Here is a 27,418-nt window from a genome sequence, read left to right as displayed (position 1 = left end):
TTGTAATTTTCATTCTGGCATGGCTTTACTGTGCTCGTTTTGGAGCTGAAGACCAGAGAAATTAAGAAACAGCCTAGGTTTACACAGCACCTCAGTAGCAGGGCCGAGATTGGAGCAGTGTGTTGCGCGGAGGTTCCGGCTCCCTCTGGCGGCGCTCCAGGGCACAGGCGCTCCTTCCGCCAGCCACGCTTGGGCCTCAAGTCTTCCCGTAGTACACGGCTCCGCCCCTTCGATTTCTACAAGATTCGGTGTCTTGGCCTGCCTCTCTCAGCCAATCGTCGCGGGCTTAGAATAACAGAGGGCGGGGATTTCGCCAGATCGGCAGCACCATCAGCCTCTGGCATGAGGATGGGCTGGGATAGACGGCGCTGGCATCCAATAGGAATAAAGCGTGGATCCGACGCGAGCCAATGGGGTTGGGAGGCGGGTTCGGTTGTGTTAGAAGGGGCCCCGGGGATTGTCGCCGCCGCTATCCCGGCGTCGGACGTGTGGGGCAGCTGCCGGAGTCCTTGGTTGCGGTGTTAGCTGCTGCCATGAGCTATACAGGTGAGCCCGGCAGGGTAGGGGTCGGGCGTCGGGTGGGGAGGGACAGGGACGTGCCAGAGCCGCACCGGGCTCTCCCACACCTCCCCCGGGGCCTGGACGCTGCCCTCTCTGCGGTCACAAAATGGCGCCGCGGGCCCATCGCCTCAGGTTCGCCCCCCTCGCGCCTTGGCGTCTCAGTTCTTTGTGCTTGCGGCTGAGCGTCCTGGCTCTCGGCAGCCCGAGGTCTTGGCTTCTGTCACCGGTGTCCGAGGGCCCTGGCCTGGGCGCCTGCGTTCTCTGAGCCCATCACCTCTGCCCTTGGCCCGGTCTCCTCAGACCCAGATTCAGGCCACCCTTTTTCGGGTCCTTAGCCCTTGAGATCGGTCGCCGGGCCTGGCTGCCGTCGCCATTGCCGCACCCTGCCCCCCGCGCAGTTTCCCTGCAAAACGCCGCAGCCACCCACCCCTCCCAGCCCCTTTGCGTGCTCCGGGCTAGGAAAGGCTCCTGGCCCCAGGCGATCAGTACATTTTTGCAGGGTTCGGGCCGAGCGGGGAGCCTCGGGGCCAAAGGGCTGAGCCTGAGCCTTGCGAGGAGTGACCGGCTTCTGTGTTAATTCATTCACCATCTGTCAGATTCATCGTGTCAGGTGCCGAACAGGCGCTGGAATATTGGCAGGAAATCCTCAAGCAGCTAACGGGCAGATCTTAGCAGGAAAACAAATGAGTATAGGATGTATTCCCCGACGGTCAGTACTCCGCGGCGGCTGCTCTGTTGCGGGGGGGTCAGGGGGAGGGGGTTGGGCTCACTGTGAAGAGGCGACGTTTGGGCAGAGACCTGAATGGAGTGAGGGAGTTCAGGGTGTCTGGTCAGGGGTGCCGTTGGCATAAATGCCCAGGAGCAGAAACGGCCTGGCTTGTTAGATGAGCAGCTAGGGAGGCCGGTGGGATTTGAGCAGAGGGGAGGGTGGCGAGAGAGGGGGCCCTGGGAGATGCTTGGGCGATTGTAAATTATCCCTGGAGGACTTTGAAAGGCCGCCTGGGTTTGCCTTTGGCAGTAACAGATGAGGCCTCTCAGCTCGGAGCCATAGACGGGGCCTCCCCGTTTAATGGGGGTATCAGGCTCGAGAAAGTGTGGTTGCCAGGTAACCTACATTCTGCTTAGAATGTTCGGGGGCTGACGATGGAACCGGAGCCTCTGGGGCCGTTCTGTAGGCTATTTTATGTTGGTTTCCGCAAGGAAGTGGTGCCAGGCCTCCCTCTTCCGGCCCCCAGGCCAGGAGCTTGGTGAGAACCCTAGCTTTTCAAGTAACCATCCCTTTGCCCGGTGGTGGTTCTCAACCAGGGGCGATTCTGCCTTCCCACCCCGCCCCCGGTCCGTTTGGCGGTGTTTGGAGGTGTTCTGGGTTGTCACCTCCGGGGGTGGGGTTGCTTCCCTCATCTGGGGGATGGAGGCCAGGAATGCTGCTAACCATCCTGTGACGTGCCAGATGGACCCCACCACAGTGGATTATCAGCAGTGCCAAGGTTGGACAGCCCTGCCCTAGCCTTTCCGTAGCTTTCCTGGTTCAGGAGGAAAGTCAGTCGGGTCGCGGCTGACAGCTCCGGAATTGAGATGTAATCGTTTTCTCCAAGTCTTACCAGGAGGTGGAAGACAGTTCTTTGGTTTTTAGGGGCAAGACTGCTGAGGAAACCAGAAGATGGATGGTCGGGTGCTGTGGAGTAGCTTAATGAGGAAGCATTTTACATTTATAGACAAGGAGACTGAGTTAGGTCGCTAATGGCCAGGTCTCAAGTTCAACTCCAGATCTGGTAGGCTTTAATTCCTGGCTCACTGAGGGAGTCAGGCTAATGGGGTGATGATTACTTTTTCCTTGGTCTTGATCAACTGAAAACCACAGCAGCTTTATAATGTGAGTCTTTCCCTTTAAAGAAGTAGACCACTAAAGTCAAAAGCTTTTTAAGTCACATTTCAGACAACTCTTTGCCTTTAAGGAGGAGTTTTGGAGGACTTGACGCAAATGTTACCGTGATTATTACGCATAGAAAGTGATTACAGTAGCTTTTTTTTTTTATGATGATTTGTCCAGCTTTTGAACCTAGTCTCTCTTTTTTTTTTAACTTTTTTATGTTTGTTTTTATTTTTGAGAGACCGTGCGCAAGCGGGGGAGGGGCAACGAGAGAGGGAGACACCGAGTCTGTAGCAGGTTCCAGGCTCTGTAATGTCAGCACAGAGCCCGTCGTGGGGCTTGAACTCACTAGCCGTGAGATCATGACTTGAGCTGAAATCGGACGCTTAACCGACTGAGCCACCCAGGCGCCCCTGAATTCAGTCTCTTTGTGTGTACTTGGGAAAGGAGGCCCTGTCTGTGGCACTGAGGGGAAGGATGAGAGCAGTGGAAAAACAGGAGAGAAAAATGCAGAATCAGGCCTTCAGAGAAAGGTCTGAAACACTACCAATCCTTTTATAAGAACATTTATCTCACACAGTGTTTGCCGTTGTTAGGAATGCACAAGTGGTTTAGCTCAATGGTTCTGGCTTGGGATCTCTCATGAGGTTACGTTTTAGATGTCGTTGGGACTGTAGTCATCTGAAAGCTTGCCCGGGGCCAAAGGATCCACCTCTGAGGTGACTCAGCCTCCCACAGCTGGCAGGTTGATGCTAGCTGTTGGTTCCCCACCAAGTGGGCCTGTCCTCAAGCCTGCCTGCGTCTCCTCACAACGCGGTGGGCTGTTGTTCCCAGAGTGAATGATCTAAGAGAGCAGGGCAGAGCCTGGGAAGTCATACTCCGTGGTTTCTGGGGTCTTACTGGTTACGCGGGCTACCTCTATTAGTTTGGGAAGGGACGGCATAATGTCAGGAGGCAAGAATCCGAAGAGGCCATCTTGGAGGCTGGTTACCATCAGGCTGGAGGCAACCTAACTTCATTCCAGTTGTCTTCTGGTTCTTAGAATTTTTTAGATGTTTGTTTATTTTGAGAGGGGGAGAGAGAGAGCGCCAGAGCGGGCGCGCATGAGTAGGGGAGTGGCAGAGAAAGAGAGGCGAGAGAGAATCCTAGGCAGGCTCCGCACTGTCAGCACAGGGCCTGGCGCGGGGCTCAAACTCACTCACTAACCAGGAGATCATGACCTGAGCAGAAATCAAGAGTCTGACACTTAACCCAGGGAGCCACCTAGGTGCCCTGACCTCTAGTGTTTATCACTTTTTGTCATTTCTTCAAGGAATCTCCTTCCAAAAAAAAGAATAAAACTTGGGGAATAAAAAAAGAAGCTTGGGGAGCCTGGGTGACTCAGCGCAGAGCCTGCGTGGGATTCTCTCTCCCTCTCTCTCTGCCCTTCCCCCGCTTACATTCTCTCTCCCCCTCTCAAAATAAATATAAACTTACAAAAAAAAAAAACCAAAAAAAACCTGAGAAGCTTTATGTATTTTTGAGTAAAAAAGATGTCAGTCTGACCAAGAAGGAGGGGTTATGATACATAATTATAAATCCATGCCTGAGCCTTAGGTTTGTAGGGTCAAACCCTTGCTTATTTTATTTTCTCATCTAGAGCTGATCAGGCTGGTAAACCGAACCAAGGAGAGAAGGTTGGAACCGGGCAAAAATTTATTCATACTTGGAGCTTAATTTGCTCTAGAGACAGTATCGTGGAACAAAATGTTAACATGGGGAGGACCAAACTAGAGCAGAGGTTGCCATTGACCTCTGAAGGTTTGGTGGATTGTCTTTCCTTTTTCCCAGGGAAGAACTAGGGCGCCTCTCCTTTGAATAGACATAGATCTTTTGCTCTGCAGCTTGCGTACTGCGTTCCAGTTAGTAATCCTGTCAGGGTGTGGTAGGTTCCAGCTGCGGCTGCACTGTGTACAAACCACAGTAGCTGAAGTCTGGAGCCATTTTGCGGGGGGCCATATTGCTGAACAAACAGGTTTCAGAAAGCTAGTTGAGCAAACAACGGAGAAGGTAAACGTAGGCTACTTGTGTGTACACTGTGGGGCTTCCCCATGGGTGAACCAAACAAAGCACGCTTCCAGTGTTTCTTGTGGACAGTGCTTATGTTGTAGGCATGTTGGGATGGCCCCTGGAGGGAATCCATTCTAATGTCCCCTCTTTCATTAGGAAAGGTGAAGAGGTTGGGGTGGATACTTGGGACTCTCTCCTTCACTACTGCCCAGTCTCAATTCCCTCCTCTGGGAAGTAAGGCTAAAGTGTGGGTCCACCGATCTTTGTTTGAAACCCTTGGAGCTGGGTATATTTTAGAGTTCTAGCTTGAGAGAAGGACATTCCACAGCACTTGGGGTCTGGGGTAGCACCCTGTAACTAAATGCATTGTTTCTATACCAAATTGGGTAAAGAAAAATCGTAATTATCCTCACAGGTCAGTTTTGCCCCACAATGAGTGTTGGCACCACATTTGAGGAGAACACTTGGTTTTCAGACCTTTTTGGACTTGGAATTGCAGGGTAAGGGATGTTGGCCCTGTCCCCTTTGTTGGCTGTGGTGAGGATGAAATAAAATAAAAAGGCTCTTAGCGCCCTGCGGGGGAGACACTTGTTCAGTGTTGGCGGATGTTGGCGGCCATCTTTGTTGCTTTGGTCTTAAAAGATGAGCTAGAGAGACTGTCAACATGTGAATGCCCACCCCGAGGGGAGGCACTTGGTGTGTGCTTTTGCTGTAAAAAAGCTGTCAAAGTCATTGGCTTTAATGTGTCAGGAGTTGGCTCTGCTGAGAAAACGCAAATATTGCCTCTTATGGTATCCTTCATAGTTTCAGTGCTAAGGGTAAATTACTTAAAAATAATATTTCATTATCATTTTTTAAATGTTTATTTATTTTGAGGCAGAGAGAGAAGAGAGAGAATCCCAAGCAGGCTCTGCACTGATAGTGCAGAGCCTGATGAGGGGCTTAAAACTCACAAACCCTGAGATCATGACCTGAGCCAAAACCAAGAGTTGACGCTTAACCAACTGACCCACTAGGCACACCTAAAAATAATATTTTTCAATGTAATTTTAACAATACTATCAGGGTTCATCATTTAAGAGTAGTTTCTGGTAGAGGTTTAAGTTTTCTTTAGTTGGTACTAATTCATTTTAAGCTAAGAAATCATTTGAGAGTTGAGAAAACAGGAAGTAATACACATGCCATGTATAATATTTACCCAATATAAACGTGCTCACCCCAAGTAATTGCATTGAAGAGGTAATGTACACGTTTTTTTTAATGAGAAAAAATACAAAGCAGTTTTGGTGTCAGATTTGGGGGAAGGGAAGGGGTGTTATTTGCCTTAGTATTGTTCAGAACCAAGTCCCATCCTTGTTTGAATTGGCTCATGTTTCAGTCATTTGATGTAAGTATTTTTCTCATTTAACTGAATGGTTTGGGTACTGATTTATCAAAATGAAGTTTTGGTTTACAGTGTTTAAACTTTTGTTTGTCCAGTTCTTCTGGTGTAGCGAGTTAAATATAGCCCATCTTTTCATTGGCTAATATGTTCTGGAGGTATAATTAAAGTGTTCAGAAGCTAGAATTTTTGGAGGCTTTCCATTGAGGAGAGGGCCTGCCAGCCAGTCTACACCAAAGGGTAATCTTAGGTCATCTCCACATGGCTTGTTTGGGGAAATTAACCACACTGTGCATATATTTAGGCTTTGTCCAAGGATCTGAAACCACTTTGCAGTCGACATACTCAGACACGAGCGCTCAGCCTACCTGTGACTATGGTAAGTGTGGGCCCCTGGGAACCAGAGGGTGAGTGCTCTGGTGTCTTCTCAGTTGCCTTTGACTTTGCCCTGCCTTGCTTTTCCAAATGCAAACTTGTATAAAATGGTGTGGTGGGCTGTTAGAATAGCCGGTGCTTCCCTTGGAGACAATTATGGGAAAGATGGCTGCTGACTGAGCAGGCTAGAGTTCTTGGAGCTGTAAATGATTGGTTCCTTTGACCCCGTAACATTTTCTTAGAAGCACATACGGTCTGTGACAAAGTGTGACTTCAGAAAATTCCCTTGAGGGTCTGGGAAGGAGAGTGGCCAAAGTCCAAAGGATGGTCTGAGCTAGAAACCAAACCATCAGTTTAGCTTCAGTGTAGCGTGTGGGACCTCTGTACGAGAGAAGCTGCCTGTCTGAATCTAGCAGGGTTTTTAGAGACAGTCAGACCGTCCCAAGCCAGCAGGTTCCTCACATTGGGTTGAGGGACAGTGTCCGATTGATTTCTCAGTTGTGATCAGACACGCTAATTCTCTAATTCAGAAATAGCCACTCAACAGAATCCACAGATGTTCTCTGGGTATGCTCTGGCAACCCTAACTGCCAATAAAACCAGTCTTTCTGTGGTCTGTGACTGTTGGTGTCTGTGAGAAGGAGCCCTCTTTGGAATTAATAAGGATAATGCCTTGATTGCTGAGATGGGTAATTTGTTTTACTACTAGGGTCTGGGGAAAGACCAAGCCTACACCCTGACATTACCTCAAGAGTCACTGAATCAGTGGACATAAGTAAGCTCCCTGAAGTATTAGCATCTGGTCCCGGGGGAGAGGGAGACTTAGAGAATGTTTTGAAATTGAGTATGGAGGTATCTGGTATTTCATAAATGAGAAGCGACTTGGTTTGTATGGCTTCCCTATCCTGCCTTGTCTGCCTCACCCCTTTTAATCAAACAACAGTCCAGATTGCACATCTTTTTTGAATTATTTTCCTTCTGGTTTATAAATTCTGGGCACAAGCATTTTAACAGATGTGCCATTTGCAAATCTTTTCTCCCAGCCTGAGGATCATCTCTCCTCTTGTCAAGTGAATTTCGAAGAACAAAAGTTCTTCATTTTGATGAAGTCCAATTTATCACGCCTGTGTTCTCTCTCTCTCTCTCTCTCTCTCTCTCTCTCTAAATAAGTAAACTTAAAAAAATAAAAATAAAAAATATGGGCGCCTGGGTGGCTCAGTCATTTGAGCGTCTGACTCTTGGTTTCCACTCAGGTCATGATCTCATAGTTCGTGGGTTTGAGCCCCGTGTCAGGCTCTGCGCTGACAGTGTGGAGCTTGCTTGGGACTGTCTCCCTCTCTCTCTGCCCCTCCCCTACTCTCTCTCTCAAAAATAAATAAACATTAAACAAAATAAATTTTAAAAAGATTTTGTTTTTTAAGTGATCTCTACACCCAGCGTGGGACTTGAACTCACAACCCACGATTCAAGAGTTGCATGCTCTACAGACTGAGCCAGCCTGATTTCTTTCATTAGAGTTTTGTAGTTCTCAAAACACAGATCCTGCACGTAGTTTGTTGTATCTACACCCAAATATTTCCTACTGTCAGTGCCAAGGTAAATGGTACGTTTTAAAGCTTCAGTTTTCAATCGGTCATTGATAATTTGAAGAAATTGGGTTGATTTTTATTTATTGACCTTGTAATAAACCTTGCTAAGCTCACTTATTCTTATAACCTGTATGGATTTTTTTTGAGGTTTGTTTATGTAGGCAGTCGTGTGAAAGAATAAAGGCCATTTTATATTTCCTTCTGGGTTAAATTACAAGAGCAATAGAGCAACTTTAACATTTTTAAAAACAGTCACTCGAGACCCCACCATTTTATTTTATTCTATTATTTTTATCATTTATTTATTTATTTTTGAGAAAGAGAGAGAGGGTTGAGGAGGGGCAGAGAGAGGAGACAGAATCAATCCCAAACAGGCTTTGCATAGTCAGCACAGAGCTTGATGCGGAGCTCGAACTCCCCACCGTGAACTCATGACCTCAGCTGAAACCAAGAGTCAGTTACTCAACTGACAGAGCCACCCAGGTGCCCCACCATTTTAATACTTTTGTCAGCATTCCTAATTTAGGTAGTTGAATAATTTATGGGTGGATAGAATTGTCTGTCTTCCTTTATTTGCTTACTGTTAGAAGCATTTCCTCGTACTATATAAGGCTTAACAGATTCTTTTTTTTTTTTTAATGTTTATTCATTTTTGAGAGAGAGACAGCGGGGGGGTGGCGGAGGGGAGGGACAGAGAGAGAGGGAGACACAGAATCCGAAACTGGCTCCAGGCTCTGAGCTATCAGCACCGAGCCTGATGCGGGGCTTGAATCCACGAGTGGTGAGATCATGACCTGAGCCGAAGTTGGACGCTTAACCGACTGAGCCACCCAGGCACCCCAGTGGATTCTTTTTTGATGCCTATATGAGCTTTGTCACCGAGAAGGTAGGCTGTAATCTGGATAACTATTTCCTTGAAGTTGAACATTTCCATTGTTTTATGTTTTTGTTCCATAAGTTTTGCTTATGGTGACCATCTACTTTTCTTTTTCTCTTATTAAAAAAATTACGTCCCTAAAATTTCCTACGTCAGCACTGGTCTCATCCCCTCTGGGGGTGAAGTGAGCTGTGATGTTCTTCTGGAAGGGACAGGTCTTGGGGACTCCCCAGGCCTCATAGTGTAGACAATGGTTTCCCTTTGAAGGCACCTTGTGGGGAATCCCTTCAGGGAGTCTGAGTTGCCCTGGACATAGCAAGTAGTACCTGGAGAGTGCTTGCTGAGTCCTGTCATCGGGCCATCACCTACTTGTCCACCCACCTGTCCTTGTGTTTACAGAGTTAGTGCCCATTCCTGCTTCCTTTCCTTGTGCTTCCCTGCTCTGTGCTGGCAGATTTTCGGTGGCTAAAGCTCTGGGGGACCATATACAGGCCTCACAAGCAGAGCCCCAGTGGGTCTGCCTGTGCTTCCCAGTCCTTTCTCCTTTTGAATAGCTGGTGTCCACTGTTCCTGGTGCAAACATCCACACGACTGGGCTCTTGTTAGCTGCTTCAGCGAAGTGTGTATTATTCCTTGTATGCTTCTGCCAGCCTCTTTTCTTGCCTGTCAGAACTCTCCTTTGCCACTCGTCTCTCTCCTGATTTCCTGCTCTGGGCTGTCCCTTTGCTGCTTTCTAGTTAGAAGTGGCTCCTTTAGTGAGCAGTGCTCTCGGCCTGAGCCGTGCCCAGCACTGCCAGCCTGTGCTTTTGCGTTCTCCGATTGATAGTTGAAAAACTGAATGAAGGAGAAGCCTCTGCTTTGGTTTTCCCAACTGAAAGGATTTTTGCTTTGTGAGCTCTGGCACTCGAGGTGCATTAGATTTAATGGTCACCTAGGGTTCTTTGCTGGTTTCTGACACCTCCCCATTCTGTTTATGTGCTGGATTGAGGAGGAACCTGAGTGTAGGACCTCGGGTCTACGCCTGGCCTGCGCTTTTCCATCTTTTCAAGTTAATACACTCTTGCTCTCTTGTGGCTGGACTCTTGCCATTCATCATGCTGCCATCTCACTGAGCTTTGGTCCCTGCCTTGGGATGAATATGTCTTGTCTATCTGCAGGGTAGAGACAATAGGGAGTAGGAGGCAAGTCTGGAGTCTCCCCAGAGACATGGGGAAAGTGGTCACTGTTCTGGTAGACTCCTCTGGGGAGAGGAACCGTGTTTGCTTGACTTGGAATTCCCACTTGGCTTTGCACTTTGTCAGTTCTCACTGGCTTTATGTTTCTGAAGGAATTGATTTTTCTCACGTGCTGTGATAAAATTCAGAGCATATTTGGTTTATAATCCAGATTGTCCTCTCAATAGCTTTTGCAAGGTAGGAGTTGTGCCTTGTCCTTACCTCTGCTAACGTGTTTTAGCATAGCACACACATGCAATTCAAGGATATGGTGGCCCTCCTTGTTAAGGCATATGCTTGGAAGAGTAGGATGGTCAGTTTCTCTGTTCCAGATGGCTTTTTTGGGTGATTTGAGTGATGTGATTTTCTGAGTGGATGTGGGCTCTGTGCCGAACTTCTTGTACAGCATTGTCGGTGAGGCACCGGCATCCAGTCTCCTCTTCTGATTGGTGCTTAGCAGGAAGTTGGGGTAATCTAATTCTGGCTCCTCGGGGAGGAGTGTAAAGAGCCAGTTCCTTAGCTGACAGTGTTGGCAAGGAGGGGGCCCTTAAGAGCTGGTCAGAGCCACAGAAGTTTGGGCACCAGGGTTAGGGAGTGACCTGGGTCGTTTATGTAGTGCTCTGAAGCTCAGGGCTTCCCGGGGGAGATTCAGTCTTCTGTAATCAGCCAGATACTGGGAATCATCGTCTTTGTGTCTGAAGTAAGCTCTTGTTGTATTGTCATCAATTGTAGATGTAATTACGCTTTTACTGTTTGTAGGATATGGAACTTGGAACTCTGGGACAAACAGAGGCAAGTATTCCCATGATGGCTCTCCTGTCCCTTGGGATTAAACTGGTTGTGTTTCTACCACTGCCCAGCTTGCCCAAAGTGTATCGGGAGGTATCTTCGGGGGGCCCGGGGACTCTGGGGCCAGCTGCTCTTTCACAGGAGGTCCTATGGCTAGGGCCCACCCAGCCTGAGGTGGCTAGGGTCCCCATTTTGTCTCTGTGACAGATGTCCTTGTCTCTGTGTTTGTCTTGCCGTCTCTGTGTGCGTCTCCTCTCCCTATCCCTGCCATCTCTGTCTGTCTCTGTCTTCCTCATTGCAGGCTACGAGAACTATGGCTATGGCTATGGCTATGGCCAGGATAACACCACCAACTATGGGTATGGTATGGCCACTTCAAACTCTTGGGAAATGCCTAGCTCTGACACAAATACAAACCCTAGTGCCGCGGGTAGCGCCAGTGCCGATTCCGTTTTGTCCAGAATTAACCAGCGCTTAGATATGGTGCCACACTTGGAGACAGACATGATACAAGGAGGCATGTACGGCTCAGGTGGAGAAAGGTGAGTGGGTGTCTGCCCAGGGGTGAGACTCTGCAGGGGCGCCTGCTGCCTACTGGCGTCTCCCTCTTTGAACCGCCTCCTATGTCTGCTTCCTTTCTTCTTGCTTTGCAGCTGGGGCTCCCAAAGACTGCTTGGGGTCCAGTGCGCTTCCCTTCTCTGGCCTGGGCCCCCTCCCTGCCCCTTGCAGTTGCCTGGTGGCCAGCCTCTCCCCCAGCTTGTAGGGTGAGGAACAAGCCCTAACAGGGCCAGTTTCACTATCCTCCAAATGGCTCTTCTCAGGACCAGAGTGTTAAGTGACCCCTCCTTCTGGAGACGGCCATTTGGAGGAGTTCTCCTGAGGCTTTGTATCCTCAGATAGGGCTGGTGGGGGGGATGAGTCCTTGGGGCAGACCACAGCGAGCTGGGCCATCCCCACATAAGAGACAGAGCAGATGTGAACACTTCCTGTCTGCTCTTCTGAGCCTGACCCACATGTACCTCTTGGGCCACAAAAGCACCTTTGTGAGGCACTGTTGTTGTCCTCATGCTCAAAGCATGAGAGGTCACATCCCTTGCCCAAAGGGACCTAGGAGCAGGTGGTGGAGCTGGGCCTTCCACCTACACCTGCCTGATTCCACAGCATCAGGTGGTGGGCGTCTGTTACTGTCTAAACTGGTGCCGGCGTAGAAGTCCTAGTGCCCTAGTGAGAGGCTTCAGTGAGGAGGGCATGTGATGGTGTGGGGCAGCCTCGTGGCTCCAGCTGACAGATGGGAGGAGAACAGAGAGTAAGGAGGGGTCCAGCCGGGCACTGGTGGGTTCAGGTGAGGCCCCGGGGCTACTGGGGAGCAGAGGCTGCCAGAGGGACTTTCATGCTCTGGCTCTGTCACAAGCAAAAAGGGTGGGGGGAGCCCTAGACATGCCCCCTGTCTTCCTGCTTGGCAGCCGCTGTGCTTGCAGCTGAGGGGCTTGGCTGTTTGCTCAGTGGCCAGGTGGACCCCTTCTCTGCAGGTGCCGGCTACTTGTGCCCCTTCTTTCTGCAGTCTGGGGCTGGGGGGCAGGACAGGGGAGGGAATGACCAGGTGGTGCCGGCTGCTTCTCCCACAGCTGCTGCTGCTGCTTGGGTGCCCAGCTTTGCATGGAGGGGCCCCTAGACCTGCTTGACGTGTGGGGCCAGGGCTGGGGGGTATGTGGGCTGTTCCCACTGTTAGAATAGCTTTGTGTGGCGCTCTCTTTCTCCCAGGAGGGAGGTTTGGCCTGCCTTCCCAGTTGCTATGGAGGGTTCCATCCCACAAGGTTGATGTGATAGGGCTCTTTTTCTAGGCCCTGGGCAAACTCACAGCATCTTTCCTGGGAAACCCTCTCCACTTTGTCTCCCCTCTCCTTTTGGGTGGTGAGGACCTTTGGAGTGCTGGAAGTTCCCTCAGCCAAGGGGGATGAGACCAGCACAGGGTTTCTCATGGACATTATCAGCCCTTTTGGACAAGCATTCGTTTGCTGGACTGCCCACATACCACAGGGTGCTGGGCTGCCTGGCCCTGTACCCTGAGGTACAGCCTTGGGCATTGTGGTTACCACATACATATGTACATGCTTCGTAAGGGCTGTGGGGTATCTCTGCCCCTATTTGAGACCCTCTCCACCCTATTGTCCTTTTTCTTAGGGTCCCCAGGCTGGTGCACGGGCTCCCGAGAAACCTTTTTATTGGCATTTTTAAACACTGTGCCTCTCTGACAGGGTGGGGTGGGTTAGAGTGGGATTTCCCATCTCCAGGACAGGGAGCTACTGGGAAAGGCAGGAACAGTAGGCTACACCCAAGGGTAATGAGACCTGAGGGCCTCCCTGATGCCTTCCACCTGCTTCTGCAGATATGATTCCTATGAGGCCTGTGACTCGAGGGCCATTCTGAGTGAGCGCGACCTATACCGGTCAGGCTACGACTATGGCGAACTTGACCCTGAGATGGAAATGGCCTACGAGGGCCAGTACGATGCCTACCGTGACCAGTTCCGCATGCGTGGCGGCGACACCTTTGGCCCACGGGCTCAGGGCTGGGCCCGGGACTCCAGGAGTGGCCGGCCGATGGCCTCGGGCTATGGGCGCATGTGGGAAGACCCTATGGGGGCCCGGGGCCAGTGCATGCCTGGTGCCTCCCGGCTGCCCTCCCTCTTCTCCCAGAACATCATCCCCGAGTACAGCATGTTCCAGGGCATGCGTGGCGGGGGCGCCTTCCCAGGTGGCTCCCGCTTTGGCTTCGGGTTTGGCAATGGCATGAAGCAGATGAGGCGGACCTGGAAGACCTGGACCACAGCCGACTTCCGGGTGAGTGGAGGAGGCCGTCCCTCTGGGCCCCTGACTGGGTGGAGCGAGGGTCCTAGAGCCACCCGCCCTGACGCAGCTCCCTCTCTCTGATCCAGACCAAGAAGAAGAAGAGAAAGCAGTGCGGCAGTCCTGATGAGCCAGACAGCAAAGCCACCCGGACGGACTGCTCGGATAATAGTGATTCAGATAATGGTGAGCTGGGGCACTGGGCTGCTGCCCCTGTCCCCTGCCCCATGGAGCTCCTGGACTGAACTCGTGTTGTTTTGCCTTTCAGATGAGGGCACTGAGGGGGAGGCCGCAGAGGGCACTGAAGGCGCTGAGGCTGTGGAGAAGGGCTCCAGAGCAGTAAGTGGCCGGGCCCTGTGTGCTGTCAGCAGGTGGGGCCTATGAAGAGCGGGCTGGCTGAGCCCCTGTGCTGCAGAGCAGGGCCCTCCACGGAGGCCACGGGCCATCCTGGTCATGCACGTGTGACCAACACGGGAGAGGTGGAGATCTGATAGAGCATGGGCTGCGAGCAGGCCACACAGCCAGAGCCCAGGTTTCTTTATCAGGAGACGGTGGAATGAGCCCCCCCTGTGCAAGGGCTGCTGGGAGGATGTGAGGCTCCGTGCTTGGTACATAGCAGGGCCTTGTCATTTAGAGCCTTTGTAAATGACTGTACACGCTTTAATGTGGGGCATTTGAAATGGTGTTCTAGGAAGGAGAAGATGAAGAGGGAAAAGAAGAAGGCAAAGAAGAAAGCAAAGAGGATGCAGAAAAGGGTGAGTCTTCTGAGCGGCCTGGGTGCTGGGGCGGCGCTTCCAGGCACTCACAGTTGGAGGGATCCAGCTGAGGGCGGGGCTGTGACAGATGTGCGGCCAGCTGGGGCCCTCCCTCGTGGGGCTGGCATGCGCTGGCGGGGGGCTCCTCTTCCTCTGTTCCCTTCTCACTCTGCCCCCCCCCCCCCATTCTTCCCAGACAGAGGCTGTGGGTGGCAGTGGTCCCTGTCTGCCTAGCGCATTGGCTTTACCTTTCGGTGGGGGCAGCAAGCAAGAGAGTTGGGGGGAACCCCAGGCATACGCCCTACCCTCCAGTAGCGCACAGCTCCGAGTCCTCAGTGGCTGGTGTCTGAGCTGGGACCCTCGGTGGAGTTTTTACGGCTCTGGTTTGCGTGTCCTCTCCCTTAGCGCCTCTCCAGCCCCTGTTGGGAGTCCGTGTCCCCCTACCTGAGTGATGAGCGCCAGCAGGTACCTAACAGTAAATCCAGCCTCAGCCCACTGTTGCCGCGGTGCGCCGTGGGGGGTGGGCCAAGCCCTGTGAGCTTTGGGGTCTTTACCTCTGGGGGCTGCACTTAGGCCTCAGCCATGGCCTCCCTGCATCCCACCACCTGGCCCCTCTGAACTTGTGCCAGCGTCCCCACCAAGATGGCTTCTGTTTGCCTTCCAGCCTCCCTGGGGCCCACTCTGTGGAATGTGGGTGTTCTGGAGAGTGGTGGGGTCAGCCTGTGTCCTCCCCTCTTCAGGACCTAGGCCAGAATGGTTCCCTGCCCAGCCCAGGGAACCCAGCCCTGCTCGTGGCCAGAGTCCTTGTTCGGACAGCTGCTTTCAGGATGGACTATCTGGAGTAGAAGGCGGGTGATCCAGCCAGAGGCCCCAGGGCCTGCCCCGACCTGGTGGAGCCAGGCTAGTGACTGTGCCCTCTGTTTCCACAGGGGCCCTCAGCACCCAGGATGATAGTGGCCAGATCAAGCGCAAGTTGCAGGCAGGCAAGAAGAGCCAGGATAAGCAGAAAAAGCGGCAGCGAGACCGCATGGTGGAAAGGTAACCAGCTGCCCTCCATTCCTTTGCCTCTGCCTCGCTCGGGGGCTGCCGCCTGAAGAGCAGGGCCGTAGCTCTGCCGCCTCGCCGCCCTCTGGCCTCCCTTGGGAGCTGCCACCTGCTCGGCCGTGCATGGACCCTGCTTCCCGCCAGGCCCAGCTCCCAAGGCCTGACTCCATCCCTGCCCCACTGCGGCCGCCTGGCGACCGCTAGCGTCTTTGACCTGAGACCCGACACTGCTCGGCACCGTTGCCCAGAAGCTCCAGCGCTAGGTCACTCGGCGCACGAGCCCCGAGGTGCACTGGGGGCCCGCTGCCCCTGCGGGAGGGGGCCAGCTCATCAGAGACTCGAGGTCCAAGGCGCCTGTGCCACCCCAGCTAGCTGCCAAGAGGCCGTCGCCGCGCCCAGGAGAGATGGCAGCACCTGTGGGCTGTGGCAGCCTTGGGCCTGCCCTCTGCCCTGCCCGCCGGCCCTGTCAGGCCGGGCCTGTCTGCGGCTGAGCCCTTCACGCCCCTTGGTCGGGTCTGTCTGCCCTCAGGGCTCCCGCACTGGCGCTTGCCTCCTCCTCCTCCGCCTCAGACTCTTGCTCTTGCTGGACCTTCCTCAGCCTCGCCGGCGCCCGGCCCCTGGGCTCTCCAGACAAAGCTGACCCCGTGGCCCAGATAAGGACGTCCGGCAGAGGTAGGGACCCGCCCCGAGGCCTCGGTGGCGGCTGGCCTCCTCCGCCCCTTGCCACGGCGGCCTGCTCCAGCTCAGGCCCCAGACCCCGGGCTTCTGCTGTGGACACCAGGCCCAGACAGAGCACCTCGCTCAGGTGACTCCAGGCTGCCCTCTGGCAGGCCAGGCGGGCGCCCTCCTTCCAGCTCAGACTGGTCTCTTCTTGGAAGAGGAAGATGAGGCAGCAGGAGCCCAGGCCTGCTTGCCTCCCATCCCTCCCGACACCACCCCCAAGCATTCTGAGCAGAGGATGGGCTGGGCCTTTCAGTCCCCCAGACCCAGAAGGAAGATGCAGCACCTTTTCGGGCCCTGCCTCGGGACTGCGTACTCCACTCTGCACCTCAGGGCCACCTGGCTCACGCCAGGGCATCCTTCCTTCCGGTCCCCAGCTGGGCCAAGTGCACAAGCTCCTGCCCAGCCTTGGTAGAGAGGCCCACCGGCAACCTTCCAGCGACTCCTTGCCTGTTGCAGCAGCTGCTGCCTCAGGGTTCAGCCTCCTGTCTGGGAAGGAAGAGCTCCTCCCCTGTCCCCCACGTTGCAGTAACTGCAGCCTGCAGACTTTCTGTCCCTTTCTACTCCCAACCCCACTGGTCCCAGCCTGTCCCCCTGCTGGGACCGAACGACAGAGGCCCGTGAGCAAGGCCTGTTTCAGGGCTCGCAGCTGGGTTGGGTGAGGCAGCAGCGCTGTACCGTGGGACCCTCGAGGCCTCAGCCCTTCGTTTCTTTCCTGTGGCAGGATCCAATTTGTGTGTTCTCTCTGCAAATACCGGACCTTCTACGAGGAGGAGATGGCCAGCCATCTCGATAGCAAGTTCCACAAGGAGCACTTTAAATACGTAGGCACCAAGCTCCCCAAGCAGACAGCCGATTTCCTGCAGGTGAGCCTTAGAGCGGCACAGCTGCTCTTAGCTTCTCGGACTCCTTGGAACATAGAGCAGCCACACAATCCTTGGAATCTCCTCGGTGTCTTTGGCAGGAGTATGTCGCCAACAAGACCAAGAAGACAGAGGAACTCCGGAAAACCGTGGAGGATCTTGATGGTCTGATTCAGCAGATCTACAGAGACCAAGATCTTACCCAAGGTAAGGAGGTTCCATCACACTCCAACTAGGCAGGGATTCAGCCTGCCCCCCTCTGGTTCTGAGTGGGGTCACGACACCCCTCTGTTCCCCCAGGGAGGGTCAGCGAGAACAGCCTCAGGCCCACGTGGAAGTGGCAGGGCGAGGTGAGGAGCTGGTCTGGTGTTTTTCCCAAACTGCTGGGTCTGTCTTAGGCACCTGGAACCAGTGGTGACTCTCCTTCTCCGCCCTACAGAAATTGCCATGGAGCATTTTGTGAAGAAGGTAGAGGCAGCTCACTGTGCAGCCTGTGACCTCTTCATCCCCATGCAGTTTGGGATCATCCAGAAGCACCTCAAGACCATGGATCACAACCGGAACCGCAGGGTGAGTGGCCACGGGGTGTTCACCTGCCATCCTGTGGGTTGACTTGGTGAGGCATCTGGGAAGGTCCTGGGGTTATAACCTCTGCCTGCCCATGAGGAACTGTAGGAAGTGTGGCAGGGCAGGCAGATAGAGACATTTCCGGCCCAGTGCAGTCAGTACAGCTACAGGGAGAGGGGCGGGAAATGGGGACCCTGTGTGGGAGAAGGTGTCATCAGAGCTGGACTGTAACGCTATGGGATATGGGGGCCTCTGTGTGCATAGGGGCCACCAGCCAGAATAGGTTCAGAAACCAAACAAAAAGTGTGCAGTGCAAGTGCTGCTGGAGGAGGGGTCAGGGCTTCAGAGGTTCACGAGGGTTGGGATGACGGTCTGGGCTCACTCCTGTAGGCAGCAGAGTTTTTAGGTCAGGCACTGTGACGGGGTTAGAGTTGGTGTTGCACCTGGTGTGGAGGGAGACGGTGCGGGGCGAGGAGTGGAGGAACTGCTGTAGTACCAAGATAGAGGGGGGCCTCCGCTTTTCGAGTGAGGAGAAAGGAAATGACCGGGAGTCTGGGATGTCTCAGGTTTCTGGCTTGGGTAACTAGGTGGCCAGAGCTGCTGCTAAGGTGGGGGGGTAGGTATATGGTACAGGGAAAGGAGCAAGTCCGGCAAGAAGGTGAACAAATTCAGTCTCGTTTTCCAGTGTATCCCCAGTGCTTAGCATAGAAGTTAGGGTGGGTGTTTTGTGATTGAGGTGGTGGTGGCTGTTAGAGATCCGGTCTGGATGGAGGGAGAGAGCTGAGAAGTTTAGGACCAGGTCTGGGCCAGAGTGAGGCTTGACTGCCATCACCTGGAGGAAGGTGAAGGGGATTTATGGGCAGATGATGACAACCAGGGGAAGTGTAGGAAATAGCATTTCTCAACTTTTTTCCACGGCCATCAGATTCATCTCTGGTCTTTCTTGGTGCACTAATTCTCAACAGTGGGATGCGGTTAGGTGGTTGAGGAGATCTTGTAGGGGTCTTGCCATGACTGGGGTTTTGAACTGGGAGCTGATAAGGGGTAGGCAGAGAGCAGATGACAGAGGATGGATCGTGCATGATATTAAAATGTGGAAAATCTAGGTGACGTGAGGATAGCTCGTAAAACATAAACTCCAAATTGATCCTAAAAGAAGTTTACAGAAGAGAAGAGGGGCACCTGGGTGGCTCATTTGATCAGGCATTCTACTCTGGATTTCAACTCAGGTTGTGATCTTGTGGTTCGTGAGATTGAGCCCCATGTCGGGCTCTGCACTGACAGCTTGGAGCCTACCTGGGATTCTCTCTCTCTCTCTCTCTCTCTCTCTCTCTCTCTCTCTCTCTCTTTTCTTCCCTGCTCTCTCTCTCTCTCAAGTAAATAAACTTAAAAAAAGAAAAAACCATAACTACTAATAGAGGGATTTGGAAGGGTGAGGAAAGACAGAAGATACTTAGAAAGCACCAGAAATCATTGATATGTGGAGATTTGAGTATAATTTCAATGTCGTATTTTTAGAGATTCCAACTATGGAAATGAATGGAAACCTTCTAATTATTATTTTTGGTAACAGCTTTATTGAGATACAAATCGTATATCATACAATTTACCCATATAAGCTGTACGATGCAGTAGTTTTTAATATATTACAGTTGTGTAGCTATCACCATAATCAATTATAGAACATTTTCATCACCTCAGAAAGAAACCCTTTAGCTGTCATTCCTCTCCCCCCACTCCCCACCCCTCCTGTCCCATGCTTCATGCTTCCTTAGTCTTAGGCAACCACTAATATACTCTTTGTCTCTGTATATTGTCTCTGGGTATTTCATGTAAATGGGATCACAAAATACATGGTCTTCGGTGATCAGCTTCTTCCACTTAGCGTAACGTTTTCAGGGTTCGTCCAGGTAGCATGTGTCAAATTTTCATTCCTTTGTATGGCCTAATAATACTCTCTTGCATGCATAGACCACATTTTGGTCTGTCCATTCATTAATTTGGGCATTTGGATTGTTTTCACCTTTTGGCTATTATAAATTATTCTGTTATAAATATTTGAGCATTTGTGTACAAGCTTTTGTGTGGGTATATGTTTTTATTTCTCTTGTGTATGTGTCTAGGAGTGGAATGTCTGGGTCAAAAGTAACTGTTTAACTTCTTGAGGAATAGCCAGATGTTTTCCAGAGTGGCTGCAGCATTTATATTCCCTATCAGCAACTGTGTGAGAGTTCCAATTTTTTCATACTCTCCAGCACTGGTTATTATCTTTCTGATTGTAGCCATCCTAGTGGGTTTGAAATGGTATCCGTGGTTTATTTTTTATTTGGATTTCTCTAATGACGATGATGTTGAGCATCTTTTTTTTTTCCCTTAAGTTTATTTATTTTGGAAGAGAGCGCGCATGCACGCGTGCGCAGAAAGAGGGAGCAAGAGAATCCCAAGCAGTCTCCGCGCTGTCAGCGCAGAGCCTGATGTGGGGTTTGATCTCACAAATCTTGTGATTATGCAAAATCCAGAGTCGGATGCTTAACCAACTGAGCCACCCAGGAACCCTCCCCTCTGGTTTGATGATCTTTTGAATGGTTCGTTTAATCCATTCACATTTAATAATATTGTTGAGATTATTAGATTTACATTTCTTGTTCTGTACCCCCTGTATTTTTTTGTTGTTTGTTTTGGTTTGGTTTTGGTTTTAATTAATTTTTAATTTCCTTAATGATATTTTTTGTGCTACATTCTTAGGCATTATTTTTTGAGTGGTTTCTCTAGGCCTTATCTTACACATATTAACTAATCTCTGTCAGGTACAATAGCCTAATTTCAGTGGGATTAAGTTACTCACATATAGCTCTCTCTACATGGGAGATTTTTGTGTTATTACCATTATACATAGTATTTTATCTAAATGTGTTGTAGTTCCAATAACATAAAGCCAATGATACAATAACAGTGTAATTACTGCTTTACATAATATTATGTCTTTTAAAAAGGAAGCTGACAGGAAGAGAGGTACCTGGGTGGCTCAGTTGGGTAAGCGTCCAGTTCTTGATCTCAGCTCATCAGGTCTTGATCTCAAGGTCGTGAATTCGAAGCCCCACATTGGGCTCCATGCTGGGCATGAAGCTGACTTTTATTGTATTGTATTGTATTGTATTTTAATTTTATTTTATTTAAAATGTTTACTTATTTTTGAGGGAGAAAGAGTGCATGCATGAGTGGAGGAGGAGCACAGAAGATCCCAAGCGGGCTCTGTGCTGACAGCAGAGAGCCCGATACACAGCTCGAACTCAAGAACCTTGAGATCATAACCTGAGCTTAAGTCGACACTCAACTGACTGAGCCACCCAGACACCCCAAGCCTACTTAAAAATAAATAAATAAATAAATAAAATAAGGAAGCTGACAGGACAGCAATTATATATTTGTAGCTTTTGTTACATTAGCCTTATTTTTTATTTTTGGTTCTCTTCATTTGTGTTCTTCCTGTGGATTCAAGTTCCCACTTCCTTGTTAGTTCAATACAACTTTAGTCCCCCCACCTTCTTTTTGCTGTTATTGGCAAACATATTTCTCTATGTTACAGGCCAAACAGTACTGTGTGTGTGTGTGTGTGTGTGTGTGTGTGTGTGTGTGTGTGTGTGTGTTTTATACAACTTCTTTTCAGTCAGTTGAGAAGACAGGCAAAGAATTATACATTCATAGTGTCTTTTATAATTACCTTTGTTATTTTTTCACATGGATCTGAATAACTGTCTGGGGCCGCTTGCTTTCAGCCTGAAGAGCTTTGGTGCTTCTTACAAGGTCTGCTGGCAGTGGACTCTCTCAGGTACTCGTTTTGGGGAATGTCTCTATTTCACCTTAACCTCTGAAAGGTAGCTCTGTTGGGCGCTGGAATCTTGGTTGACACTTTTTGAGCATTTTCAGTGTCATTTCACTGCCCCCTGGCCTTGTTTCTCGTGACAAACCAACTTTTAACCTATTGAGGTTCCCTTTTAAGTGATGATTCATTTTTCTTTTTCTGCTTCAGGCGTTTTCCCTTGTCTTTTATGGATCTCTTTGTATTTATCCTACTTGGAGTTTGTCGAATCTCTACATTCAAATTTTTCATCAGATTTGGCAAGTTTGCCTACATTTTTCTTCATGTATTTTTTTCTGCCTCTTTCTCCTCTTCTTTTGGTGTTTCTATTATGCATATGTTGGGTCACCAAATGGTGTTCCAAGGTTGTCTGAGACTGTTTTTCTTCATTCTTCTCTGTTTTTCAGATCATATCTACCAATCTATAGATTCTCTAAGTCTTCTGCCAGTTCAAATCTACTGTTGAGCCCATCTAGTGAATTTTTCATTTCAGTTATTGCGCTTTCCAGCTCCAAGATTTGTTTTAGTTGTTTTTTTTTTTTTTAATAACTTGTCTCTTTACTGATACTCTCTATTTGATGAGACCGTGTGATTATGCTTTTCTCTTCTTCCTACCCCCACCACAGTCTTGCTACTATATTTGCTTATCTGTTTGTTTAGTCAAATTATTTTTTAAGTCTCTGCCAGAGTGAAACCTTTGCTAGGGTGCCTTGAATGAGGAAGCTGTGAGCACGGGCCTAGCCACCCTGGGATAACAATGGTTTTGACAGTGGTTTTTTTTTTTTTTTCTTTCTTGCCTAGACTACCCTTAGCTGTTACAAACTATACAAATTGTTGACTGATGGCTGTGTTGTTTTCAGCAATGCCTTGAGGCATTAAATTGCTCTCCAATCTGATCCAATTAAACAAATCCACACTCTTCTATAGGAATCATCTTTGAGGTCATGGTTTGAGAGTTCTGAGCCCTGGAGGCTCTTCTTAACTGTCCTACTGGTTCTGGTAACCAGGGAAGCTGATGGTTTAGTTTATATTGTTATCAAATCTACTAGTGTCCCTGTTTTTCTGCATACCCTCCTGTCTTGAACTTCTTCGCAGTCTTGTGAATAAAGTAAGTTCCTTTGGGAAGAGATTTGGGAGCTCCTTGTTTTAAGGCCTACCCCTGGGTAAAACCTGCACCTAGACTCTGGAGCTGGGTGTGGGGATTATGCAGTGTTGCTTTCTCAGTGCCTGCTGCTTTAGGAGAGACTGGGGAGAGAAGGTGACAGCTGTAGCCTCTGGTCTTGGTTTGGTTTCCCTCTCCAAGGCACAGGACCTCTGCTTTATAAACAAGCCAGAGCTAGGGCAGTGTGAAACCTATTCTCAGCATACTGTGCCTTAGGTCAAGCCTCCATTCCATGAATGGGGGGCTGGAGAGAAGAAGGGCGCCACCATCTCTCAGATGAACTTGTCTAGAACTTAGCTTCCACAGCAGGTAGCTCAGAATGAGAATTGATGACTTTCTGTGCCTCCTGAGAAGATGCGGCCTTCCAACTGTGATGAGCTGGGTAGAGTCCGAGGCCTGTGTTGTTGGGCTGCGGCATCTGGAGTGGGTTTTCCCATCACTCTGAACTGGGAAAGGCAAGAAAGCAACAGGTCATGTTTAAACCACCACAACTCAAAATCTTTACTGAGTTTTAGTAGCTTTTCCTTAGTGTTTCTTCATTCACTGTATGTCCTTAGGACCATTTCCCTTGACTTGAAAGGGTTGTGGTGTTTTATAGTCTTCATCAGTTTCACCAGGGAGCAGGTCCACATAGCTTGTCAGGTTTCCATGCTGAAAGTCCATCCCCCATTGCATTTTTAGGAAGACTTTTTAACCTTAATTCCAAAACTCTGATAAGGATAATGCCAAAATGAAACTGTACATCAGTTTAGTATTAAAGAATGAAAGTGCTAAGTAGGGGTACCTGGCTGGCTTGGTCAAATAGAGTATGCAACTCTTGATCTTGGGGTTGTGAGTTCAAGCCCCACGTTGGGTGCAGAGAGTACTTAAAGATAAAATAGTAAAAATAAATAAAAAAGAATAAAAGTGCTAAGTATAAATTACTAATTACCAATCCAGTGTATTCAATTCAATTCAAGCATGTAATACACTATATAAGTATAATTCGTTTCTGGAATATAAGGATGGCTTGATAAGAAATTAGCAACTATCAGGGGCACCTGGGTGGCTCAGTTGGTTAGGTGTCTGACTTCAGCTCAGGTCATGATCTCGCACTCCGTGAGTTCAAGCTCCATGTCGTGCTCTGTGCTGACAGCTCAGAGCCTGGAGCCTGTTTGAATTCTGTGTCCCCCCTCTCTCTCTGCCCCTTCTCCACTCATGCTCTGTCTTACTCTGTCTCTCAAAAATAAATGTTAAAAAAAAGACACACATTAAAAAAAAAGAAATTAGCAACTATCAGTGAGTGTGAAATACTGGAAATGAAAACTTTATATGCAAATAATGACTATATTCTTAGCAAGGCTGAATGATTACAGCAAAATGGCCTTAGAATTAATAGAATTTGACAAAGAAGGGGAATTTAAGATAACATACAGAAAGTAATAGCTTTTCTCCATTGTAGTAATACCCAGTTAGAAATGTAAATGGGGAAAAATCTACTCATAGCAATGACAAAATCCACAAAATAACTAGGAATATAGATTTAAGAAGAAAGGTATGGGATCTTAAACTCGAGGATATGAAATAAGACTTCAGTGAATAGAGGAATATACAGTGTTCTTCTTCGGAGATTTAATAGCAGAACAAAACAAAACTATATCTCCCCACATATTAATGTGGACAGTTAATGGGATTCCATTCATACTCTGGGGAGGGAGATGGAATGAAATTGTTTGAAAGTTTTATGTTGTAGAATTAATTCTAACAGTCAAGAAAATTATATAAAGGGCAGTAGTTGAGTTCAGGGACTTGGTTTTTCAGGTAATAACCTTTTACGAAGCCACTGCAATTAAAAACAAAAAGTGATAGGGGCGCCTGGGTGGCTCAGTCGGTTAAGCGTCCGACTTCGGCTCAGGTCACGATCTCACGGTCCGTGAGTTCGAGCCCCGCATCGGGCTCTGGGCTGATGGCTCAGAGCCTGGAGCCTGCTTCCGATTCTGTGTCTCCCTCTCTCTCTGCCCCTCCCCCGTTCATGCTCTGTCTCTCTTGTCTCAAAAACAAATAAAAACATTTAAAAAAAAACAAAAAAACAAAAAAAACAAAAAAGTGATATTGGCATAATAATAAAATGGTGGAACCAGATTAGAGAGTCTAATGAAAGATCCCAGTATGTTTTGGAACTTAGTAACTGTTAAAGTCAGTACAGGTTCCTTATCTGAAATCCTGGGGCCAGATGTTTTCAAATCAGGTTTTTTTTTTTTGGTTTCAGAACATCTACACGGTAATGATCGATAACATCCCTAGCAGGATCTGGGAAAGTGACTTGTAGTTGAACCATAAGTAATTCTTCAAGTGACTTATATAAGTGGGATAAATAAAGACGGTATAAAAATATAATGGAGTTTTAGGGGAAAACTTTTCCTTCTGGGTTTCAGATTTGTGGAGAAGGGATTATAGACCTATATGTCCATTCAACGGAGAGACAATGGTTTATCTCATAAATTTCTGGAGAAGAAAATTGGACCCCTAACCTCATACCATATATTCAATTCCAGAAATAATACACGTGAAAAATAAAAGATAAGAGCAAAATTTAGAAGATCGTTTGTTTACCTTGAGGTAACAGAAAGCCTTCCTGAGAGCAAGCCAGGAAACCCAGAGGTTGTGGAGAAGATGACCTCATAGAAACGCTGGGCAGGTGGCCCAGCATGCTTATCAGATCACTCAGATCTTGCTGTTGGGCAGGGCAATGCCCTGAGAGGCAGCACACATTCTTTTCTCTTTCATTGGACCACAAAAGTATCCAACAGTGATAACATCTGATGCTGCTGAGGAGGCCACAGGATAAGTACATTGTTTTAATACAGGTGGAGGAAGCTCCACCTACTACAACTTACAGCTTTTTTTGCAGAGTACTGGGGCACCGTCACTTTGGGGAACCTGTTTGGTAAAATTAAAAGCACCAACATGGAAGTATTTAAGGTTATTTTGGTGGTGTTTGGTTATTGTAGCAAAAATCTGGAAACAATGTAAATGGGCTTCCGCTGGGAATTGTGTGTACCTCTCTGGTGCCTCCAGGGAGGAGGATAATGTGTTGGCAAGTGAGGAATTGGGGAGGAAGTGGGCTGACCTAGTATCCTAATTGTGCATCTTTAATTTGTTTCATTTTGAGCAACAGACCTTGAGGTCTGTTGGTATTTTCCCCAAGCAGTAGAGAAAATGAGTAAAGAAGTGAAGGTTGGGAAAGGGAGTAGAAACAGCAAGGGAGATGATGACTTACAGAGTTGGCTGGGGGGGCCGCAGTAGGGTTTTGGAGGTGGGCCCCTCCTTCCCATGCCAACAAAAATAGCTTTTATCCTTGTCTTTCGGCTTACAGCTTTCTGCATAATCTTTATAATGATGAAAGTGAGAGTTGCCTGTACTCCGCCCATCACACACCTTTCTTATCACACAGGGGGAGAGATGAGCCCTATTTGTGGACTGCACGGTGATCTTTTTGAATGTATGATTTATTTAACAAAAGAACATTTAGGTGCTTTCCAGTTTTTCACTACTGCAGCGACGTGCATGAATGTTTCCAAGTCCTAGTATAGATTTCTGTAATGAATTACTGAGACACTTTTATTTTTAATACATTTTATTTAAACTGCTTTCCAGAAAGGAAGTAAACAGTTGGCCCTCTCACCATCAGGGGTAGAACTGTCTCTCTTCACTGAACCTTGACATTTGGGGTATAATTCTTCATCTTGGGGATTCTGTGGGTTAAAAGGAGGTATATCCCTTAAATGTGCTGTTTGACATTTGTGTTCCTACTTTTATATTCTCCCTGTTGATCCTAATGAGTCCCTTGCATATGGGCGGTTGGCTTCTTTTTGGGGGTTGCACCTTCAGCATTTAGTAGGTTTCTTAATTTGTTCACAGTTTGTAGTTTTTATGTAAGCACATTAGATTTCTGCTGTACAGCTGTAAAGACTTGTTTTTAATCAATACAGTAAGTATGGTGTAGAAGAAATGGAGCATCTGAACAAAGATTAGGTCTGGGCTCCGTGCTTGTACCCAAGGTACACTTGTCCACCTATGCCACGTGGTTAGAATCCTCAGCTGTGCTAAGCTAAGGGTAGAGGGGTTTGGTGGAAGGGCTCCGCAGATCTGGAGAGGTGGGGGAGGGGGGCTTTCTGGCGCCGAGAGCAGCCTCTCCAGCCCTGCCTGCCTTGCTTGCAGCTCATGATGGAGCAGTCCAAGAAGTCCTCGCTCATGGTGGCCCGCAGCATCCTCAACAACAAAATCATCAGCAAGAAGCTGGAGCGCTACCTGAAGGTGAGGCGCGCCGCCCCGGGGTCCCCCCCTCCTCCTGTCCCCGCGGGTCCTCCCTTCAGTATCTGTGTCCCTTCCCCATAGGGTGAGAACCCGTTCACGGATAGCCCCGAAGAAGAGAAGGAACAGGAGGAGGCCGAGGGCGGGGCCCTGGACGAGGGGACGCTAGTAGAAGCGGCAGGGGGCGCGGAGGGTGCCGAGGGCGCGCCGGCGCAACCCCCAGTGCCCCCGGAGCCCGCCCCTGGGGCCACGTCCCCACCACCGCCGCCGCCCCCCGAGGAGGAGGAGGAGGAGGAGGAGGAGGCCTTGCCCCTGCTGGGCGGCGCGCTTCAGCGCCAGATCCGCGGTATCCCGGGCCTCGACGTGGAGGCCGACGACGACGAGGAGGGTGGTGGGGGCGCACCGTGACCTGGGCCCGCGGCGGGCGGGACCCGCGTGGCCAAGGCTGGAAGCCGAGCCCAATAAAGTTCTTTCTACCCCACTTTTCTTGTTCGTTTGTTGGTGTGCGGCACGGTCGGCGTAGTGGGAAGCGGACTGCGCCTGCGCGCGGGACCCGGGAAAGGGTGGGGGTGCGACTGCGCATTGGCGGCGGGGAGCTAGAGGG

At 49.6% G+C, this 27,418-nt stretch overlaps 1 protein-coding gene across 5 annotated transcripts; it reads left to right on the top strand.

The window, feature by feature from the left end:
- The first annotated feature begins 403 nt into the window (after window positions 1-403).
- Window positions 404-27,295, top strand: AKAP8L (A-kinase anchoring protein 8 like). 5 transcript variants are annotated; one of them, XM_047828752.1, is made up of 15 exons: window positions 405-546; window positions 6,166-6,240; window positions 10,676-10,708; window positions 11,007-11,064; window positions 11,167-11,247; window positions 13,092-13,545; window positions 13,641-13,737; window positions 13,820-13,890; window positions 14,243-14,306; window positions 15,236-15,344; window positions 16,795-16,936; window positions 17,035-17,140; window positions 17,373-17,503; window positions 26,722-26,817; window positions 26,899-27,295. In XM_047828752.1, exons 1-15 carry the CDS (start codon window positions 411-413, stop codon window positions 27,220-27,222), a joined length of 1,977 nt encoding a protein of 658 aa, XP_047684708.1. In that variant the 5' UTR covers window positions 405-410; the 3' UTR covers window positions 27,223-27,295. The 5 variants fall into 5 exon arrangements, 3 of the variants coding, with proteins under 3 accessions (XP_047684718.1, XP_047684708.1, XP_047684698.1); XR_007145986.1 differs by lacking the exon at window positions 26,899-27,295 and adding an exon at window positions 17,234-17,283 and having other exon boundaries at window positions 404-546; window positions 11,007-11,247; window positions 26,722-26,785; XR_007145988.1 differs by lacking the exons at window positions 26,722-26,817; window positions 26,899-27,295 and adding exons at window positions 17,234-17,283; window positions 21,277-21,321 and having other exon boundaries at window positions 404-546; window positions 11,007-11,247.
- The last annotated feature ends 123 nt before the right edge of the window (window positions 27,296-27,418 follow it).

The sequence above is a fragment of the Prionailurus viverrinus genome, chromosome A2 (assembly GCF_022837055.1).
Source record: "Prionailurus viverrinus isolate Anna chromosome A2, UM_Priviv_1.0, whole genome shotgun sequence".
NCBI classification, from domain to species: Eukaryota; Metazoa; Chordata; class Mammalia; order Carnivora; family Felidae; genus Prionailurus; species Prionailurus viverrinus.
This window is presented reverse-complemented; position numbering and strand designations above follow the sequence as displayed.